Here is a 19,281-nt window from a genome sequence, read left to right as displayed (position 1 = left end):
GCCCGCCGCCATGTTAGATCTCCTCAATGATATTCATGTTACCCTTATAGCTTCCTGGCATAAGCAAGTTCTTGGGATTATACAAACTGCTGCTTCTGTTTCCAGTCCAGATTTCTAGAAATGAAACCCTGCCGCCGTCGCCTCTGTGTCTGGGCCGCGCTCACGGGCGCCGCGCCGCCGCGGCCTCTGCCGCTCCTCTGCCCGGTGCCTGGCCCCCAGGGCCCAAGCGTCTGCCGCTGCGGGTCTCCGGCCCCCTCCTCCGGAGCACGGGTCCTCTTGCAGGGGGATGCAGAATGACCCCAGAGCAGGCTCTGCCCGAAGGTGCAGAGGCGAACAGGCGACCAAGGCGCTCGAGGCCGCGGTCCAGCCTTCGGAAGACAGGGCTCGGCACGCAGCCCAGCTCCAACCTCTAGATGCAGCTTCCAGACAATGTAGACAGAGCCATCAAGACAGCAATCAGAAAGCAAAATCTGTTTAAATTTTTAGACAAAAAACTTATAAAATCAGGTTCAATTTTTCATTCTTAATAAGGCCACTTACTTTATGAGTGCTCACTGGCTTACATCATTAAATTTTCAAATACTGGTTGTAAGTTCACTTTAAAAACAAACAAACAAACAAAGTAACCAGATTGCCTCTTTTCTTCCATCCACCCCTTCTACCCCTAAGGACACTGATTGCATTTTAAGGCCCCAAATTCTTAGAACAAAGGAGATGTTATAGTTTGGATGTGAGGTGTTTCCCAAAATCCTATATGTGAGACAATGCAAGAAGGTTTAGAGGAGAAATGACTGGGTTATGAAAGGCTAAACCCAATGGGTGAATTAGTCCCCTGATGGGAATTAACTTAATTAATTAACAGAAGGTGGGTAGAGTGTGGATGGAGGAACTGGGTTATTTGGGGCGTGACTTTTGGGTATATATTTTGCATCTGGTGAGTGAAGTCTCTCTATGCTTCCTGATTATCATGTGATAATATAAAAAATATTAAGTTAATTATTAAATTAGCAAGTCTATATCTGCTCTCCTCTGCTACACTCTTCCACCAGGATGTTCAGCCTTACCTTGAACCCCAAGTAATGGAGCTGGCTGCCTATGGACTGAGGCCTCTGAATCAATGAACCCCTAAATAAACTATTCCTCCTCTAAAATTGTACTGGTCAGACCTTTTAGTCACAACAGTGACAAAGCTTCTGATTATTTATGATGAATGGGATACCTTTGGTTTACAATTTTGATAATGAGAGTTAAATAATGAGACAGACAATGCATTTTAAAGCTGAGATTCAGTTAGTTAAATAGAGAAATGGTTCTTCACTGTTATCCTGCCCATTTACAAATTCTGTAAACATCAATCTACTTCAGGAGTTTCCCTTATCAAGTTTACACATCAGCACTTCTGCCGCTTTGCAGCAGCATCTGATGCACTTGAATTTCAGGAATTAATGAGGAGACGGGCTATGTCACCTTGCTCTCTAATGGCTCTATCATAGACTAAGAGATGTGGACAGGGAGAATGAACAAATATGCCCAACCCAGACCTTCAAACAGTCCAGGCCTTTGTAGGTCTTTTCTATTTGAATAAATACAGAATCTGGTCTTTACAGCTAAGCTTCAGCTCTCAGTCTCATACTTAAATGTGCTCTCTACTCAATACCATTTATAGGACATCAAAATACATTCATGATTTGTCTTCTATAAGATTTTACATTCAGGTTCAAGAGTACTTCTTGAAAAGAAATTGTCATCTATTGATCAGGTAGGTTATACTTTGATATATATGTCTCATTATGTGATTTTCTTATTTTTTCCTCAATATGAGCCAATACCAACTCATGATATCTAAGCCCAGTAGCTAGAAAGCAGGAAATCACAGAGGTGCCTAACACACTGCAGCAGAGCCTAAATTTTTCATGCTGTTCTACAGTAAAGATTAGGGAAGGAGACCATTGCTCCTTTAAAAATGCTACTCTTAATTTTAAAAAACTGCTATTTCATCTTCAACATCTAATTTATTGTAGCTTTGCTGGATTGGCTTTGTGAAGACATTCAAATTGAACTGTGTGTGTAGCCACTTGGCCAGTATATGTAACACAAAAGTGCAAGATTTTCTTGCTCTTGATATGGGCAGTGGAAATGGAAATCTATGGTGTATTCCAGGGTTCCACAAAACTTCTGGATCTATTCAGCACCAAGCCATGCTGCAAACAGTGTCAAGAGCACTAAGGAATCCACTGAACTCATTCTTGTGCTTTAAATGTTTCTGTAGTGGAAACATACACACACACACACACACCTGGAAGAGGCTGGAATGTGAAAGAAAAATACCTTTGTTAGGATAAACCATATATTCTCATTCTCTGAACTTAATGCATTGAACTCAAACCCTTCCTATCCAACACAATTTCCCTGAGCACCTTCATCTGGGAGTTTTGCTGGGGACTGGGTATGGAGATGAGTAAGACCTATTTTCTCATTCTATAATTTGTTAGAAAGACAGAAGACAGACAACCATGACACAGCGTGTAAAGCATATTAGCGGAGCAAAATGCTGTGGAAGCAGGGGGTGTAGGGGTGAGCGTTACATTGGGCAAGGACAACAATGCTGGATTCCAGAGGACATAAGTGCTGGAGCTAAGTCCTAATGAATAAGATGGCTAATGGATGGAGAGGCTGGGAGGAGAGGGTACTCCAGGAAGAGGAAGCTGATATACCAGTGGTCTCTATTACAGAACTTTATATCACTCAACATTCTGCACCTCATTATCCTCCTATAACCTTAAAGCTAAAGCAACAGGAAGCCTCCAACAAGAGCAAACTGCACATTCCACAATACCTGTCATAACAGGGAAAACAGTGTGTACACACCATGGAAACACTGTGCAAATTTCAAGGCATTTAACATGAGTTAAGGGGCTGGGGATGTGGCTCAAGTGGTAGCGCGCTCGCCTGGCGTGCGTGCAGCCCGGGTTCGATCCTCAGCACCACATACAAACAAAGATGTTGTGTCCGCCTAAAACTAAAATAAATAAATAAGTAAATATTTAAAAAAAAATAACATGAGTTAATATTATTTATTCATGTATTGTTTACCCAACACATCATTAGAAAGTTTAAGACTGAACAAAACTGAAGAGCCAACCTTCATCACTGAAAAGCTAACAGCTTTAAAAGAATTATGAATGCAGGGAAATTCACTTGAATTTGTCTAATGAGAAAAAAATATATTTGTAATTCTCAAAGAAGATGGAGTGGGCAAGTTAGATTCACTTTAGAAATGCAAAAGCTTTAAGTAGCTTCTTATCTGCATATGAACCTTAATCATTTCCTTGAGTTCTTCAAATGGGGAAAATGAAACCGTGTGCAAAATATTATCAAATATATACTGAATAATAACTCATAGATTCTCATTTAACCTACAATCATAAGAAAAGTACCATTACCATTTCTTTTTACAGGTGAATGATGCAAGGGTAAGCCTGTGGTTGAGCAGGTTGTCAGAATCAGTTTCCTAACTCGAGTCTGGGTCCTTGCTCTGCCCTGACCACAAACTAGTTGCTTGCCATTCCACATTGTTCTTTTTTTCTCTAAAAATTCAGGGATTGAATTTTCTTAATATTGAGAATTAAGCTTTTGAAGGAGTAGCTTGTTTTTCCCACCATATTTTTTTTAAATAAAAATGTAGCATAATAAACACAACTCATTGCTCTCATGGCCAGGGAAAATAACACCTTTATTTTTCCTTTAGTTTCTTGCCTACAATCAACCATTGGCCACAGGACTGCTTTTCAGCAAACAGCTGTTATATATTTTTTTAAATCCCTAAATATATTACCTTGATTTAGATTGAAGAGATATTCAACTAACATGGACAAGAGAAGTGTTATTACATTATTTGGTTTCAATTCATCTATAAAATAGTCAAAATTATATTTCACTATATGTTCTTTTCATATCTCTACAAACTATGGTGATATCATCTTTTCTTTACTGATACTGGTAATATGTATATTCTCTTTTTTTTCCTCATCAGCCCAACCGGAGTTTTACCACTTTTGTCTGTCTCCTCAAAGAACCAGTGTTTTTTTTTTTGGTGCTTGGGATCAAGCCAGGGCCTTACACATGCTAAACACACACTGTAACACTGAGCTATACCCCAGCCCAAGAACCAGCATTTAATTAGTTTATTTTTCTCTATTTTTTTCTGTTTTTTATTTATTGATCTTTCTGCTCATTCTTCATTACTTCCTTTTCTCATTTACTAGATTTTAATTATTTCTTTTGCCATATTTTTCAATTTTTATACATAAAATATGGTACTTCAGAGATCGTGATTTAAATTGTTTCTTCCCTGAGTCATATAAAGATATTGAGGCACCCAGAAGTTAAAACAGACAACCAGTTAAGATGCATAACGTATGTTCTTTTTCTTCCAGTTATAGCAAGAAGTGCTTCACAGAACTCTTGCCCAGTTACCTCTGAGAATTTTTATTCTCTTTCAATTCCAAAGGTAAGGGCACACTATGAAATATTATCAAATAAATATTTGAGGACACAGGTCAGAGATTGTAGATAGCTCTTCCCTGAAATTTTCCTATGTATCTTGTCTGACAAAACAGATCTTATTTTCCTTTTTTTTGTTTGTTTTTGGTACTGGGATTGAACCCAAGGTCTTGCAGATGTTAGGCAAGTACTCTCCTACTGAGCTACACCCCCATCTCTTTTTATTTTATTTTACTTGGAAGTGGGGGAATCTGGCTAAGTTGCCAAAGCTGACCTTAAATTCACGATCCTCCTGCATTAGCCTCCTGAGTAGCTATGATAACAAGAATGTGCCATCATGCCCAGCTTTTTTTTTCCCTTTATAATTGAATACTTTTGTAAATTAATCACAATTTTACTTTTTGTTCTCTGTCTTTCCCAAAAACCTTTATGCAATCCATCTAGCTAGTCCCTGAAACTTTTGAGATTACTAGTGCTTAACTTTTCTGACAAATTTTCACATAGGTAACATGTTATCTCAATACTATAATTACATGAAGCCTCAATGATCCTTATGTTTCAGCCTACATTGAAATCCGAAGAACTCTCTGTGACCTTCAGCTTCTTCTGGGTTGATAAAAATTCAAAGCCATCTTATACCCTAACTTGGCAAAGCCTGGGATTAGGTTTTAAAAATGAACATGCCTATTGCACATATATCTCTATTGCTGAAGTACAGTTGTAGTATTAAGCCAAGGATGTTCCCTATTTTGATACTCCCAAATGCTCAAAAATGTTCTTCAACATCAAAAGGCTTAAACAATCTGAGAATTCTTCTGAAAGGCCCATGATGCATTGTAATTCATAGTGAGGACATTGGTAGCTGGCTCATGAACACTAAATTAAACTACATTTTTTAAAATAAGAAACTAAACACAAATTTGAATTTCCAGGATATTGCGGAGGACCAAAAAACATTAGATGGAAATGAACATGGAAATCACCCAACTGTCTGTGTCTCATCAGTAATGACTCCAGAGATCAAGAGTCATCTTTCATAGTTGAGGTTGCATGGTGATCTCATTAGCTTGAGAAGTCCACAGGCAAAGTGATTTCCCCATTTGCATGGCCCATAGATATGCTATTTGAAGGAAAACAGAAACAGAGTGTGCTATATCTTCTCAATTATAGGTCATGGATAGCCGACTTTGGTAGATTGTATTTCTATTCCCAGCTATCCACTTTCTCCCCTATGGGATTACTGTGCATCCTGACACTTAGTCATGTGACTTTCTTTGTCTCTGAATGGGCAGTGCCCGTGTGCTTTGTTTTGGAATTCGAATAGATATGATGTATGAGTTGAAGCTTTAAATGTGCCTGCTTACACTGTTCCTACCCCCTTCCATGAAACCTGTACAAACCAATTAAGTGTCATGGTGATTAAAATCTTTCCTAAACCTCCATGTAAGTATTAATTCATATCATTTTCAAAAAATATCTGCATGCATATAGATATATGTGCGTGTCTCTTAATTTCATCACCTGTAGAGATGGAACTTCAATGTCTCTGCATCCTTCTTCATCATGTCTCTTCATGTGTCCCCATATCTCATATCTCATTTCCAGCTTAAGTCTCTACCTTAGGTCTTCTGCTGTGGTGTGCATTTTACTATGCAAATAAGGTAAATATAACTGTTGATTAATTAAATGACTATTCTGCACAAGTGTTTGCCCCTCACCACCCAGAGTTGCACTTATTATCTGGGAAAGTCACTGCTATAAATATTTTTTAATTTAATTTTTATATATTCTTTTTAGTTATAAATGACAGTAGAATGTATTTTGGCATATTATACATACATGGAGTATAATTCCCATTCTTGTGGTTGTACATGATGTTGAGTTACACAAGTCATATATTTACATATGAACATAGGAAGGTCATGTCCATTTCATTTACTGTCTTACCTATTCTCATCACCCTCCTTTTGCTTCATTCCCCTTTGTTGAATCTAAATTACTTCTGTTCTTCCCTCCCCATGCCTTATTTTGTCTTAGTACCTTTATATCAGAGAGAACATTCTGCCTTTCATTTGGGGGCCTATTTCACACAGCATGATAGTATCTATCCATTTACCAGCAAATGCCATAATTTCATTCTTCTTTATGGCTGAGTAATACTCCATTGTGTATATACACCACAGTTTCTTTATCCATTCATCTGGTGAAGGGCACCTAATTGCTTCCATAGCTGAGCTAACAAGAATTGAGCTGCTATAAACATTGATGTGGCTGTGTCACTGTAGTGTGCTTAATTTAAGTCCTTTGGGTGTAAACTGAGTAGTGGAATGACAGGGTCCAATGGTGGTTCCATTCCAACTTCTCTTAGAAATCTCCAGATTCCTGCTTTCCAGAGTGGTTGCACCCATTTGTAGTCCCACCAGCAATGCATGAGTGCACCTTTTTGTTCCACATCCTTGCCAACATTTACTGTTACTTGTATTTGTGATAATTAATATTATGACTGGAGTAAGATGAACTCTCAGTGTAGCTTTAATTTGCATTTCTCTAATTGCTAGAGATGTTGAACATTTTTTCATAATTTTTTAATCTGATATTAATATTTTTAAAATAGTGCAGACCTATCTTTGTCTGGCCTGAGCTGGACTATTATGCTGACTCCATAGTCTCAGGAGGCTGAGCTGACTTTCCTAGCTTTTGATCTCCTGGTATTATTCACTCCCATAGACTTGAGGACTGGTGTACTTTTAACTCCTAATTTTTTAGTACAACTGTTAATCCCATAAAACTAAGAGCTAGTTGTCTTATTTTACTTGAGAGGTGTTTATCGCTAGGTCCAAAGGGTCCTGTTTTTCATGGAGGTCTCTGACTATGTCAAACTTGCCAACTTCAATATGTGGCTTCTGGAATTCTATCTGGTTATCAACATTCCAAACTACAAAAAAAGGAGAAAGAGTGGAAGACCAGATCAAGCCATTTTATTTTAAAAAGTTAGATAGTTGTTGCTCATATTTACTCTTCTTATGAAAACTTAATCATAAATTTACACATAGCTTCAAGAACAACCAGAAAAATACAGTTCCTCTTTAGGAAGCCCCATTCCAAAGAGATATATGTATGGTATTATAGGAGGAGGAGAAAACATTTTAATGAGTATCTAGTAGTGTTTGCTACTTGTCTAGCCATTTAAATTCCATGTTAATTCTTCTCTTGAATTGATATGCTTATTTCTACCCCAATGAAGATGACCACAGACCCATCTAGCTACTGCACCCAACTTAAATTGTATGTCTGGGTGAAATGAAGCTGTCTCTCAGATTCAGATGTAGCTCCTTGTGGTCCAGTGATTCATTAACTGGAAAACACCTGCCTGCCTTCTCCAACACCAAATAAACAATGGTTTAATAGAAACTGGATGATTGTATATGAGATGTCCTGTTCATAAGCATCAAGGTCCAAGGGGTCCTTCTATTACCAAAGTTTTTGGAGGGATAGAATGGGAAACTAATTCCTTTGAAATATGAAAGAAGATACATTTAGGTAATTGAAAAAAGAACACTGCTTTCTCTAGGAGAAGATAACATTAGACAAAAGGAAAAGTACTTGGTGACAAAAGGACTTCTTTTGGGTGGTAATCTGTGGGTACAGACACTAGTTTAATAAAGGTTTTTGTGAAGTGTTGCAAGAGGAAAGTGAGAAGAGAATTCAGAGCAAAATTAAATAGCAACTCATTAAAATAAGAACTACCTGAGTAGGTCATCTTGATGTGTTTGTTGAAAGATTAGTAATATTTTGACGAATAACTTTGACAGAACCACATCAAAAAGTAAAAACAGTCTTCTCAGTGCTGTGGCCCTCACCTATAATCCCAGTCGCTCAGGATGTTGAGGCAGAAGAATCACAAGTTGAAAGCCAGCTTCAGGAACTTAGTGAAGCCCTAAGAAACTTAATGAGGTCCTTTATGAAGATAAAAAATAAATAATAATGAGATGTGGTTCAGTGGTTAAGTGCCCTGAGTTCAATCCCTGGTACCAATCCTCCCAAAAGTTCCTTTTTATTACTGAAGGGGAACACACACACACACACACACATACACATAGGACTTCACCTTTTATTCTCTTTTCTTTCATTCTTCAATTAGGAGATGTGGAGCTCATAAGTTCTCCATTGTGTGCTTACTATGTTTTTATATAATTCAGACCCTATATTGTACAGGTATCTACCTGATGGAGTAAAGCGATTTTCTAAAACAAAGCTATATTTTTAACTATATTTAAAGGTAGTTAAAGTAAAGCCAGCTTCACTCTAGCTAAAAAGCAGTTTAAAACATGCATGGGGATTTTAAAGTAAATTTTTGCCAGTAGTGTAGATCCAAGTATCTAGTACATGAGGTGGGAAGGAGGTAGAGAAGGGCATAGGATCAGCTGTTTGAGCAGATCCCTGAAATGTAGGCATTGCATTTAGGCATTTGTAACAAGCTTGCTTGGGAGTTGTTGACAGTTTTGCATCAGTAGTAGAAGATTTTCCCTTTAAGGGAAAAGCAGGAAGTTAAAATTGAATGCAGAGAGTAGAGGAGCACAGGAGATCAGAAGACTATTCTGTCTCCAGAGGGAATAAAAGGACACTGCCCACAATAGCACCTGTTAAGCACAGAAGTTTTAGATGATTTTTCTTTTCATCCCAAAGCACATTCAACCCACATTTTCTTCCAGTTAAAAGAGGGAGAATTGGTGCCAATGAGTCGGGTGTTGAATAAAAGGAGGTGGGGACAAACAGTGTCTGCCTATGGGCTGTTGTGTTGCTTGTAGTTTCATAATTTATATTTCTTTTATTACAGCAGAAAGTCAGATTAACTTCCATATTGCAGTTGAAGGATCAGACAGGTGCTTCTGGAAAGAGAGGAAGATGACACCAGGGTGCTCCTCAGCTCTGGGTCTTGCAGGCACAGTGCTGCCCCATCCTGTGTAGGAGATTCCTTCTAAAGAGGGCAACCAAATGTGGCTTCCCCAAAGTCAGCTCTTGTTACAGAATTTATTTGAGTGTCATGGCAGCTGTCATTCTTAAGAACTGTTGACAGATTTGTGATTTCTGTCTCTTGCTCTTCCTTTAGCACATGTGACATTTTCTAGCCAGGTGACAATTCCTGAAGACCATGAACAAGAAAAGAATCTTTGTGATTAGGTGGAGCCTGTGGGCTCTGTTCTGTCAATTGCTGCCTGGATGAAGACTTGGAACCTGTTTGCTTTGAAAGAACTGATGACATTGGAGAGCTCTGGAGGTATTAGGTATGTCTCCTTGTCCCTTAAATAATTGAATCCCTCCCTGAAACTGGGTGCATTCAATATTTTATCTCTTGTCTGTTAATATGAGAGCTTAGTAGTGACTAAACCTGATAGAATTCTGCTTGTGGACTTCTTAACAGCCCCCACCCCACCTTTTATGAGGGTTTGGGTTGCAAAATGTTGGTTGCAAAATGCCACACAGATATGAGACTGATTGTATTTATACTGTCTATGAAAACCACAGAGAACATTTCATTCCATTAGTTTTGCTGTGTTTCAGAAGTGGGGAAACAATCTGGAGAAGAAGGGAGAATGAGTAGCAAAACCACATTCATTAGAAAAGCACCTAAGGTGAGAAAATGTACAGTGGTTGCTTCTGATATCCTCAAGGCAAATGAGGTAGAATAACCTGGTAACAACTCTTTCCAGGAACATCCCCCCATTCAATCTTCATCCTTATTTTTTCTACTAAAAAAATCCAGGTATTTCTCTGATAATTCTAGTCCTTGAAGAAAATATGAAATCTGAGTAATTGGCCAACTGTGTTAGTTGTTTGTTTCAGATTTCTTGCATTGAGAAGTTCAAAGTCCTTTGTCTACCAAAACAGGGCAGAGGGCACCTGCACCTGGGTTTTCTTGTTCTTCCATATATTTAGTTTTAAAGTTAAATTGTTTTAATATGAACATCTAACCCTGCAACATGTTAGTAACCATTTAAAACATTATCTATAACATTTATACTTTTAGGTGCCAAAAAATGTCACTCACCTTCATTGACGTGTAATTTGGTTTTGTTTTTAAGCTCACTTTTTGAGCTGGTAAATGGAATTTAGGGGCCTCACATCATAAAAACTAACACAGTTGGCCAACTACTCAAAAGTGGCATTATGACATTTTGTAGTTGAACAGAAATATTGTATTTGGGCTCCATTTCAGGAACTAATTCTACTGACAATAATCTTATTTAGATCTACAATGGATCCCCTTAGCAAATCCCTTTGCCTTTAGCATAATCAATCTTAGATATGGGGTGAAAAACCTGTTAATTTGTTTTTAGTAACAGTTTATTCTACACTTGAAATCCAGTCACACCCAAAACAAATAATTAAATCAATAAATAGGAAAAGATGAACAGACGCTTCACAGAAGAAGAAATAAAATTGATTAACACGTATATGAAAAAATATCCATTAGAGAAATGCAAATTAAAACGACCCTGAAATTCCATCTCACTTTGGTCAGAATGGCAATCATCAGGATAAAAGCAACAGTAAATGTTGTTGAGAATGGGGAAAGTGTACACACATATATTGCTGGTGGGACTGCAAATTGGTGCAAGCACTATGGAATACAGTATAGAGATTCCAAAGAAAACTTTGAATAGAACCACCATTTGACCCAGTCAGCGTACTTCTTGGTTTATATGACATAAAATCAATATACTACAGTGACACAGCCTCATTAATGTTTATAGAAGCTCAGTTTACAAGTTCCAATCCATGAGTCAAAGTAGGTGCCCTTGAATAGATGAATATAAGCAGAAGGAGAATTATTGACCCTTAAAGAATAGTCAAGTTATGGCACTTGCCAGTATATGAATGGAGCTTAAGAATATTAGGCTAAGGAAACTAAGCCAATTCCAAAGATCAAAAGGCTGAATGTTATCTGATATTCAAGTAATATCAGATAAAAATGAACACAGTTGGCCAACTACTCAAAATTGGGGGTGGGGGAGAATAGAGGTATTTTGGATTAGACAGAAGTGAGCTCAGGGAGGGGAAGGGACAAGTGGTTGAGAGCATAGTAGAATTAATCAGAAACAGTACTGTCACCACAACAGATACGTAGATACAATATTAAGTATTGTGAGTTTTTAATGTATCCTGGAGAGTAAAGCACAATCTGAGGTGTGTGTGTGTGTGTGTGGTAAGGATGATTTCCCTTTCTGAAAGCTGTCTCTTAACCTTCTTGATTGTGTCATTTGCCATGAAAAAGCTTTGTGGTTTGAATCCATCCCATTTATTGATTCTTGATTTTACTTCATGTGTTTTAGCAGGCTCATTAAGGAAGTGCATTGCTAAGCTGACACAGTGGAGATTTGGGCCTACATTGACCAGTGTTAGGCACAGCGTCTCTGTCCTAGTGCCTGCGTCTTTGATCTACTTTGAGTTGATTTTTGTGTATGGTGAGAAAGAGGATTTTCATTTCTTCTTGGTAGGTATGGATTGCCAGGTTTCCTGGCACTGTTTGTTGGAAGAGGCTCTCTTTTCCCCAGTGAATGTTTTTGGTGCCTTTGTCTAGTGTGAGATAACTGTATTTATGTGAGATTGTCTCTGTGTCCTCTCTTGTGCACCACTGGTCTTCATATCCATTTTGGTGCCAATCTCATGCCATTTTCTTTGTGTTCTCATGAATGCAAACAGATTCTAGCATGACCTTTGGTCAATCCATACTTTCCAGACACTGCTTGAAATTTCAGCACTGTGGTTGTGGGATTAAGACCTTTCACTCAGGGACCAGTCTTCCAAAGCCACATTAATAATGATTGACAGTTATTCATCTCTGGGGGCCATTTAGTAGCCTACTTGAAATTACTTATGGTCTAAATTTAATTCCAGTTTGAAAAACAGAACAAGAATGGAATGGAACTGTTAAAAAAGAGTATACTTCTTCTGTGGACTTAGCAATGTTTACCTCCTGAAACTTAGTTTTAAGCAACCTTCAAGTTTCATGGAAGAGAAAGATGTTTTATGTAGTGAACAATTATAGTGAATAAAGCAGTTTTTTTCCCGGTGTGTACACAAGGGTAATCCTCTTATCATAATGTGCATTTAGAAATGAATATCATGTTTCTGTCTTTATTCTCCATATTTGTCTTAGTGAACTTCATTAAGGTGAACTACGGTCATACTATTTATTATCAGATAAGTCAGAAGAAGTTGAATACAATCTTAAGAAATTTCTATATTATTTTATATTATTTCAGGAGTCTACTGTTTGAATCTTATAATTTATTAGGAAAAATTAGAAAAACAATCTGTGGGCATTCTGCAAATACTGTATCAGATATTTGTTTTCAATATAAATTATAAAGTGTGTCCTAGCTGTTTGTGGCTATTCTACTCAAGGTAACATTAGTTATGGTGGCCACAAGGTTGCTCAGTGTGTAGTTCTTGTGAGTTATTAATGATGGATACCTTCCTTAATTAACTCGGCACACTTTCCAAGAAGTACTCCAAATTCCAGGGGAAATAAGTGGGAGGGAGGAAATAGTGTCAGCAAATGAATATTTAATAAGCCCCTAGCTCAATGGCAGATAAAAATAGTTCTCTCTGGTTATTAAATAAAATTGTTGTACAACTTTTTAAAGATAGTTTTAATGACTTATAAGCAGTCTTTTAAAATTCATAATCTCCTACTTAGAACAATTTCAAGCATTTTCTACAGCAGGCATTTTAAAAATATGATATGAACAAAGAATGAATATACCACTGATTACTTCTTCCCCACGTCTATTGACCGCCTATTCCCAGCACAGGAAGGGGGATTTTCAACAGGTTTTCATTCTTACTGGATGTTGTTGACAGTCACAAACCAAGGTAATGGTGTCTCATGGTTCATGGTTCTCTGACAAATAATGATTCAAATAGCATTCAGTTCTACAGAGTTGTGTCTGCTTTTACTGTACAATCCCTGATAGTGTAGAGAGAGTGCAATCACAAAATCTTCAGTGATTCAGAGGAACCTTGTTTCTTAATTGTTCCACTTTTTAAGGCCCTTTTATCACAATTGAGTACTGGCCATGATTGACCTATTTACCCTAATCTAGTAAGAGAGTGTCATGATTGTTGGTTTGACTTCTTTATATAACTTAAAACAATTTTCTAACTACATCATGTTGAGCAATGGAAAGTTATCATAAAGATATAATTGCAATCAGCATCTTTGACAGCTGATTTGCTACTGAAAGTTCCTTTTTCAGAGGGGAATGTGTTCAAGACTATCACATGCACTAAACTTCCTAGAAGTATATCAATTTGATAATGTTACAGAGAATATGAACGTATTTTAAACCCTTTGAAGTGGATACTTCTGATTGACACTATCATGTGGTTTTATCTCTCTGAATTTTATTGTTTTTAATTTAAATTGATGTTCAACTTTCTGATTTAAAGTTATTAGATTTTCTTTTCTGAAAGAAAAGTGAGGTTAACTTTTTAAACAAAACTATCTCAGATCATTTTTTTTTCAAGGATGAGTGTATCAAAATTTCTTTAGAGCATCTTTACCTTAGTAGTGAAAGAATCACTTATGGAGCAGAGGGATACATAACCCTTATTGATTGATGGATGAGTATCTTATAGATGTAAAGTACTGGTTCACTGTTATATAATAAAGAGAATAAAAATTGCAAAAATAGATTTTCTTGACTTAGTGACAAAAAAGGACAAGCAAAACCTCACAGGGAAATATACTAAAAAGGCAAGGTTGTTGTAACTCATTAATTCTCAGTACAAAGGCCCCTTTGTTCATTGTCAAGGAGCAATCCTAGGGCAGGGCATGGTAGGCTTTAGGCAAACCCCACAGCTGTTCTGATTGTTTTGATCAATAGCCTTTATTTTTAGGAAGAGTTACAGATTTACAGAAAAACAAAGCATATAGAACTCTGTTCACATTTTGCTGCCCCACCCCATTCAGAGTTTCTCCTAAGATTTACATCTTGCATTACTGAAAAATATTTGATGTAATCACAGAATCAAAACATTTTACAAATATTGATAGTATAAAGTAATTATTGATTTTAATATTTAATTATGTATTAAAATATTTGTTTTACTGTTCTGTGAACACTACAAAGTATAATGTTAGTTTTCACCATAATGGCATCTTACAGAATAGATTTACCACTCCAAATGTCCCTGTACTTCCCCCTTCATCCTCTTCTACTCCCTCTGTATTCCTGGCAACCTTTAATGTTTTTATTGTCTATTCTTTTGACATTCCAGAATGTCATAGAGTTGGAAACAGACAGATGTAGGATTTTAGGTAGTGTGTTTCTCCTGGTGATTCCACATCTTTTCATGTTTAGTAGTGCATTTCTTTTTTTCTTCTATTTTGAATTTTTTTATACCTTTATTTTATTTATTTATTTTTATGTGGTGCTGAGGATTGAACCCAGGGCCTCACACATGCTAGGTGAGACACAACTGCAGCCCTCTATTTTGAATTTCTGAATGACACTCCAATGTGTGGATGTCTCAGTGTATTCATTAATATTAGGCAAGTAGCTACTGTATATGATCTTAGTTGCTTCCAGTTCTTGGCAATCATGAATGGAGAAGCTATGGATATCTACATGTAGGTTCTTGTGTGGATAGAAGCTTTCAACTCCATTGGTTTAACAGCTAGGAATATGACTCCTGGGCCATATGAACTGTATGTTTTGGTTTTTAAGAAGCCATCAAACTGTCTACCAGAGTGGTGGTACATTTCTGTGACTCCACCAGCAATGTATGAGAATTCCTTTTGTTCGTCAACCTTGAGAGCTCTTGATATTGTCAAGCTTTAAATATTGTAAATTCTTAGAGTTGTGTTTAATTTGTAATTCCTTAATGACATACAATATCGAGCATCTTTTCCTATGCTTACTCACCAAATGTATATCCCCTATTTTTTATTTGTTAAGCAGCTTATTTATTTATTTTTTCATTCAATTTTTTAACAACCTTATTTAGGTAATACTAAAATACAATAAACTATACATATTTAATGCATATTTTGTTAAGTTTTGACATAACTACTTACCAATGTAACAATCACCACAATCAAGATAGTTAACATTGATATACACCCAGAATGTTTCTGGCAGCCCTGTGTAATTTCTTCCTCTTTTTTCCTCTGTCTTCTAGAAACAACCACTGACTGGCTTCATATTGTTATATATAATACAGTAGATGGGAAATCACACATATTAATCATCAGAGCCTTGGTACACATGGCAGGTGACCTTGGAACAATCACTCATCACTCAGACTCAGTTCACTCATCTGTAAGATCAGGATTCTTCCAAACAGAACTCAAGATACTCAAACGATAAGAGCAAAGTAACTAATGAGCAAAGAGAGTGCCTGACACATACTTGGGTCTCGATTTCTGGAACCCAGTGTTACCCTCTATGCTTCAGGTTGGAGATGCAGAGTTCTGTGGGAGCCAGTAACTCCATAGTTCCTCTATCACCTTGAGATTTAGTTGAATAGACTTTTGTGTCTTCAGGGATTTTTCTTACGTTTTATTGAGGTTAAATTCTCATAGGATGCTATGGTAGAATTACCAGATTTACCTTGTTCTAAACATTTCAATCACTGGAGGAAAACCATGTATCTGTTAGCAAATGCTCACCCTCTCATGCCCTCCCAACCACTGGCAACCATCTTTCTCTTTTCTGATTCTGTGATTTCCAATCTTTGGATATTTATGTAAATGTAGTTATAGCATATATGACTTTTCATATCTGATTTTGGTTACTTTGCTTAATATTTTTGAGATATATATTCACAATGTACTCTGTATCAGTATTTCATTTGTTATGACACAGTAATATTCAAACATGTATATGGATGTTATATATTGTTATATATTTGTTCATATATATGTACATGTGCTTATTCAGATATGGATATCTATATCTATATCTATATCTATATCTATATCTATCTATCTATCTATCTATCTATCTATATATACACACATATATAAATACATACAGACAAATGTGTTCATCCATTCTTCTCTTGATGAAAATTTGGATTTTCATCTATTTCCTAGTATAGATGGTGCTGCTATTAACATATATGCACAAGTGTTTGAATATCTGGTTTTAATTCTTTGGGGAAAGTAGCTAAGAATGGAATCGGTAGGTGATATGGTAATTTTATTTTCACATTTTTAGCAATCATCATATTCTTTTCAATACTCACTGAATCACCTTATATCCTTACTGTAAGTGTATGAGGCTTTCAAATTCTTCACATGGTTTCCAACAATTATTTCTATTTTTTTTTAGTGGAGCCTTTCTGTTGGTCAAGAAGTGCAGTCTCATGGTGTTTTGTGGGTTTTTTTATTGTTGTTGTGGTTTTGGTATAGAGAATGAACACCTGGGTGGTCCACCTCTGAGCTTCATCTCCTACCCTTTTAATTTTTACTTAGAGACAGAATCTCACTAAGTCACCCTGGGTGCCCTTGAAATTGCATTTCTCCTGCTTTAGGCTCCTGAGTAGCTTGGATATAAGCATGCACATATTATTATACACAAAAAAGATAGAAAGGCATCAGGTTGCTTCTAATAGAATTTCACTGAAAGAAACTTTAAGAACAGCAATGCAGGAAGAAAGAAAATAGATCCAATGTAAACCTGTGAGATCCAAAGTAAAAGGAAACTATAATAGTTTATAATATGCTAAGGAGGCCAGGAATAGTGACAATTAATGTAAATAACTTAAAACAAGATGTACATACAAAGAATATTATTCCCAAGATATTTGCTAAGTATTTAGATTACTTTGTTCTAACAAAAGAATATTCCTATGCTAATAATTTTTCTTCAAAGGGAAAATTTTATGAACTAAAGAAAACTGTTTTAATAAGGGTGGCAAAGTAGCTTTACATCAGTTTAGCCATAGCTAAACTTTCTCTCTCCATTTGATTTGCATGACTTTTATTATGTGTGTGTCAGCACTTATCAGCACCAAAGGACTGATGGTGCCATAGCCATTGGCCACAAGCATTTGAAGACACAACAGGATGGGGTCACCAGTCCATGTCATGCCTACAAACAGTGAAAAGATGGAGTCCACACAATACAAGATCTCAAAGCAGCTGATGAGCAACAGAATAGTGTAAGTGGCCCTTTCTTCTGGGGATCTTTGTGGAGAAAACCTGGAGGTACGAAGAGACATGGCTCATTTTTTATGTCTATGCAAAAGATTTATCATGTATGCACTGGAAAGAACCATAAGACCCAGAAATAAGAGATCTCTCAATGCCATCAAAGCAAGAAAGAGGCTCCTGTGTCTGTAGCTCATGAGCAGAAGGGAACAGTGGTCAGTGAGAAACAGAAGACCAGGCTGGGTCTTATTGGGTGTGGCCACAGTGCAGAGGAGCAGGTTGCTGGAGAGGGACATAGTAAGGGCCCATAAAAAGACAAATAGCCCCACAATGGGATTTGTGGATTTCAGTTTGAAGTTGGCCAACCAGGAGCCACTGGGACTGATGGTGATGGCCTGAAGCACACTCAGGACACAGGTGGTACAGATGGACAGCCCCCTCATGACCTTGTGCAGGAAGACAAGTACTTTGCATTTGAAGTCACCTGGAATGTCCTGTGTTTCCCAAATGTCTGTAGACACTAAAAGGCCCATGGTGAGGAGCATGAGGATGTGGGTTAGGGTCAAGTAAGTGACAGGGAGGTCCGTGAGCCTGGGCTTGTGGCCCATAAAGACTGTGGCAATGTGAAGGCAAAGCAGTAAGGTGTTAGCTGTGATCCCAATGCCAGCCTGGGGATAGAAGGCTTTTCTTAGGGCAACATAACTGAGATGTGGGTCCATCTTCATGGGGAATCTGGGGAGAAAAACAGGGGCAGTGGAGAGCAACACCTTTTTCATTGCCATGCTTCCAGTTCTACCTTCCCTTACAATCTCTAGAATTATCATCTAACAAAACAACAAAAATCTTTGTGAGTAGGGTAGGCTCTTAGTCTTAACGTTAATTTCAAATGGATGGTTGGTGGTGGCTCCGTGGTAGAGTGCTGGCTTAGCATGAATAAAGCCATGGTTCCATGCAAATCTCTGAAAGAGAAAAGAAAAAGTAAGTAAAAAATAAGTAAAGAATAAATTTCACCTTAAGCATCATGCATTGTTCTGAAGAACGATTTTGCATACCTTCCATTCATCACTTGGAAGTGCTGAGATTTCACCCCACTCTTTGAGCCTGTACACACCATGTTTTCTGATGTAGCATAAATCATGTTATTTAATGGTGAGCTTTTGCTTGCTTTTCAATCTTCCCTGCAGCTTTCTCTATGTGAAGATGCTGCCTTCTCTGGCTTGCATGTGCCATATCGGAAACACTGTGGCTTACATAAAATTTATTTACCATAAGCTGTGGATATAAAGTTTGGATAAGCAGAAATCAGAATCCTTCAGGAAAATAATACCAACAAGCCTGCTCCCATGGTTTCTTTATTCAAGTGCAGAATTTTAAGGGATTTAGTAATTTCTGTCCTCTTCTCCCATGACCTTTATTCATCTGAAGTCCTAGCATTTATTAGCTGGGGGAACACTTTCACTTCACATAGGTTTCAATTGCTTTCATGGGCAAATGGCAATCAGCTTACACTTTCCTTACAGCATTTTTGGAGTGTGTAATTAGATAGGTGTCTGACACATATGAAGCACTGTAATACTGTTCATAACTTTTTGTCTCTAATCTTAGTGTGGAGT

The 19,281-nt window shown here is 37.2% G+C and overlaps 1 protein-coding gene across 1 annotated transcript; it reads right to left on the bottom strand.

The window, feature by feature from the left end:
* Positions 1 to 160: 160 nt before the first annotated feature.
* LOC125614694 (putative vomeronasal receptor-like protein 4) lies at positions 161 to 18,782 on the bottom strand. Its single transcript, XM_048797607.1, has 4 exons — positions 18,721 to 18,782; positions 17,897 to 18,400; positions 17,497 to 17,719; positions 161 to 409 (listed from the first exon to the last, which is right to left on the bottom strand). The coding sequence occupies exons 1-4, from the start codon at positions 18,780 to 18,782 to the stop codon at positions 161 to 163; spliced, it is 1,038 nt and encodes a 345-aa protein (XP_048653564.1).
* Between the last annotated feature and the right edge of the window lie 499 nt (positions 18,783 to 19,281).

This window comes from Marmota marmota, unplaced genomic scaffold (assembly GCF_001458135.2).
Source record: "Marmota marmota marmota unplaced genomic scaffold, marMar, whole genome shotgun sequence".
Taxonomy (NCBI): domain Eukaryota; kingdom Metazoa; phylum Chordata; class Mammalia; order Rodentia; family Sciuridae; genus Marmota; species Marmota marmota.
Note: the sequence above shows the minus strand (reverse complement) of the source record. Positions and strands in the feature narration are given on the sequence as shown.